This window comes from Temnothorax curvispinosus, unplaced genomic scaffold (genome assembly GCF_003070985.1).
Source record: "Temnothorax curvispinosus isolate PA1 unplaced genomic scaffold, ASM307098v1 QBEX01018111.1, whole genome shotgun sequence".
Lineage (NCBI taxonomy): Eukaryota > Metazoa > Arthropoda > Insecta > Hymenoptera > Formicidae > Temnothorax > Temnothorax curvispinosus.
The window spans coordinates 17,560-21,182 of NW_020227891.1; the positions used below are offsets into that span (position 1 = coordinate 17,560).

General features: G+C 38.9%; 1 protein-coding gene across 3 annotated transcripts; it reads right to left on the reverse strand.

Moving 5' to 3' along the window:
* Window positions 1-1,291: 1,291 nt before the first annotated feature.
* On the reverse strand, window positions 1,292-2,729 carry LOC112468126 (probable ATP-dependent RNA helicase DHX37). Of its 3 annotated transcripts, none has more exons than XM_025037177.1 (4): window positions 2,626-2,729; window positions 2,344-2,549; window positions 2,037-2,248; window positions 1,292-1,957 (listed from the first exon to the last, which is right to left on the reverse strand). In XM_025037177.1, the coding sequence occupies exons 3-4, from the start codon at window positions 2,186-2,188 to the stop codon at window positions 1,786-1,788; spliced, it is 324 nt and encodes a 107-aa protein (XP_024892945.1). In that variant the 5' UTR covers window positions 2,189-2,248; window positions 2,344-2,549; window positions 2,626-2,729; the 3' UTR covers window positions 1,292-1,785. The 3 variants fall into 3 exon arrangements, with proteins under 3 accessions (XP_024892945.1, XP_024892946.1, XP_024892947.1); XM_025037178.1 differs by having other exon boundaries at window positions 2,621-2,729; XM_025037179.1 differs by having other exon boundaries at window positions 2,631-2,728.
* Between the last annotated feature and the right edge of the window lie 894 nt (window positions 2,730-3,623).

Sequence of the window (3,623 nt, forward strand, 5' to 3'; positions counted from 1 at the left end):
TCATATTTTTACCTTTAATACTCAATTTTCCAGACTCTTATTTAGTTTTCATACTCTTTACCTCATTCACAACCTATATCATCATTTTGAACGATCCCGCAGGGGATCCGAATGACACAGTCACACTTTTTTATTACACTCTTACACTATTTACACCTACTAGCTAGGGACACTCACTTGAGAACATCACCGAACGAGGTGCGACACTAACTACACTTAATACACCCGCGCGTTACGAACGAGCGTGCGAGACGAGCCAGTGTAGGCTCTACACCCAATGTACACTTTAGCAGCACTTTTGGTGCACATTTTACTTTATTCATCGTATAGTCGACAGTTTCAATAACAATTATGTTTCGTTAACAAAGAAGAGCCAAATGGAGTCATTCCAGGCGATTATACATATATGATTTGATACATTTTACAGTAATTATGCTGATTTTAGTTTACACTTTGCTACACTTTTACGTTATTTTTACACTTTTCTATGGCAACGAGCCAATTTGATATTATATTCATAAATTTGATACTCTTTTAACATTCCCTGTCAATTTAAAGTTTAATTATTAATTCTACATGCGTGCGATAGATTTAAGTCGCTTATATTACACTTACCTTTGATATACTTACCGTCCCTAAGAGCAAAAAGTCGACTTTAAGTCGACTTGAAGTCGACTTCTACCGATACTGACTTGGCAGAAAGTCGACTTTTTTAAGGACGAAAGTCGACTTGAAGTCGACTTGAAGTCGGCGAATGTCTCAAAAAACGCCGACTAAAAGTCGACTTCTTGTCATGACGGAAAGTCGACTTTTAGTCGGCGTTTTTTGACACATTCGCCGACTTCAAGTCGACTTTCGTCCTTAAAAAGGTCGACTTTTCTGCCAAGTCAGTTTCGGTAGAAGTCGACTTCCCGTCATGACGGAAAGTCGACTTCCCGCCAACTTTTAAAGTCGATAAAATAAACCGCCGCCGCGTACGTCTGGAGGTCGGTTGTGTATCTTGAAATGAGGTGAAAATGACAAAAGTTAACAGATTTTATTAGATTCTGATAAATAAAATCGTAGATACGCTAATGAATTTTCTCACTTTTGTAATTTTTACCTCATTATTTCAAGATACACAATCGACCCTTTGCTGGAAGGCTAAAACTGATGCATTTCGATTTTTTTTCATATATAAAATAATTTAATTATCTAAAAAACTGTATAATTACAATCCTAATGTTTTATTCTTAATTACAAAGGCGGCTACTGTGTGCCGTCATATCTGTGCCACTTCTGCGTGCGCAGATTTCGGCAGCCACTTCTTGTAAGCTGACAACAGAACTAAAATTATAAATATATAATATCCACAGACTTTTATACTAGACCATTAACATCTATGGACGCACTGCCGAAAAGCTGATGCGAGTGCGAGGTGCAAGTGTTAGTGAAGGGTGCGGCCATATTGAATTAACAATAAGTCACTATCGGGTGTTCAGTTGCTCATGATGTGCGTTTATCTGCATTCGTTATTACAGTACATAACGAAGTAGGCGAATGTTTTTGTGTTAAATATTGGTACATGTTATCAATAAGTTTGTAAGTCATGCCTTCAACGTGTAGCTACTTGAATGCCGAAATCGAACCACTACTCCTGTAGTATTAAACCCTTTCTTTTGGACATTTTGTATATGCCAGACTATTGTATAGAAATTTTGTATAAAACTACTTGTATAGAATCTGTAGTATAGCATATCTTGACTAAAATCAACATGGCGGCAAGCATCACGGCCGAGATGCCTGTCAGCGGTCTAGTATTGTATAGAAGTCTACTCGATGATAATATCTAAATATTATTTTATAAATTAAAATCTCACATTTTTTATCCAAACCCCAGATTTCTAGCAGTTTGTATTTGGACACGACTCCCTGCGACTGCAACGTTTGTACTATTGCTTGAGTGCGTGGTATCAACCTGAAAAAATCGTATTGAATTGATGTAATCTATTCGATGAATCAACGTGAAATCGAAAGGAGATAGAATAACGATTTACCTGGCCCATGACTTGGTGATGCTCCCAGGTGTCGTCAGCAACGACGGAACAAATCGTTTCAGCTTAGGGTACACTTGACCCTCCAAGAAGAAATACGCGAACCACTTTACACCGTCCACAGATGCTCTATATGCATCGATGGTAGTCCCCATCCGGCCTTTCCAAATGTACCAGACACGCGGCAAATGATCTTCCCGGTTCCTTGATTATATCTATAAATGAGAATAATATTCGAACATAATGAAGATTAATATCTTTATAAATAAATAGGGAAAACATTATAAAGCAACAATTGTGATAAAAATACCTTGGCGGTGGATCAACCAATGATTCACTAAGATGGCATAGCGTGGAAGCGAATTTCGGCAATCATTCGGGTTCTATCGCCGTGACACCTCGCATATACATCTTATTCGTTTCGTACACCTCTTTATAAACCACCTATTCCGGACTGATTTTCCGTAGAACGCACGAAGAATGCATGAACCAGGTTCCTCCATTTCTGATGGTGTTCTGAAAGATGGTTTAGAATAGAGAGGTCGCATTCAATAGGTCTTAATTATCGATGATAATTAATAACACACCATACCTAACCTCTAAAGCATATTTCCACTTGGCCTTATCCTGATCCTCTTTTAGATCCGCCATACCTGCAAGAACTATCTGGCGCAGCAGTTTCGCTTCCATGTCGGTTGGTAACGGCATTCTGTAACAATTCTTGTTGTAGACAATGTAGACAACCGTTTCAAACATATTGCAACATACATACAGTCAAATTCCAGTATTTTGATCTAATCGAGGAAGTCAACGGGAAGACAATGATGACGACGACGACGACGTTTCGTGGCGGTGGTTGATAGCGCGGCGCTTTTCGACGTCTTATCGTGTCCTGTCTCGCGGCATGTATTCCTTGCACTCGCGTAAACATTAATTTTCTCCTCCAGCCTTCTCGAGATTCGCCGCCATATTGATGACGCGCCGCTTGACTGCTTTCCGTCTTTTTATAGTCGACTATTTAGAAGTCGACTTTTAGTCGACTTTCCGCCATTTTTAGAAGTCGACTAGAAGTCGACTAGAAGTCGACTTATAAAATTTGACGGAAAATTGACTTTTATAAGTCGACTATTTAGAAGTCGATTTTTAGTCGACATTCCGCCATTTTTAGAAGTCGACTAGAAGTCGACTTTTAGTCGACTTTTCGCCATTTTTAGAAGTCGACTTATAAAAGTCAACTTTCCGTTGACTTTTAGAAGTCGACTAAAAGTCGACTTTCCGCCATTTTTAGAAGTCGACTAGAAGTCGACTTATAAAAGTCAACTTTTCGTTGACTTTTATAAGTCGACTATTTAAAAGTCGACTTTTAGTCGACTTTCCGCCATTTTTAGAAGTCGCCTATTTAGAAGTCGACTTTTAGTCGACTTTCTGTCATTTTTAGAAGCCGACTAGAAGTCGACTTATAAAAGTCGACTTACCGTCGACTTTCCGTCAACCGTGCTCTTAGGGGTTGATCACCGCCGGTGACGAAATGAGACGACTCCTTGAATGATCCGGGATACCTGAAAAAAAAAGAGAAATTAATAATTGCGA

Coding starts and splice junctions, on each gene's coding strand:
- LOC112468126 (XM_025037177.1), bottom strand. CDS start 2,188: ATGGGGACTACCATCGATGCATATAGAGCATCTGTGGACGGTGTAAAG. Junction 1,958..2,036: donor ATCACCAAGTCATGGGCCAG/GTAAATCGTTAT, acceptor CGATTTTTTCAG/GTTGATACCACGCACTCAAG.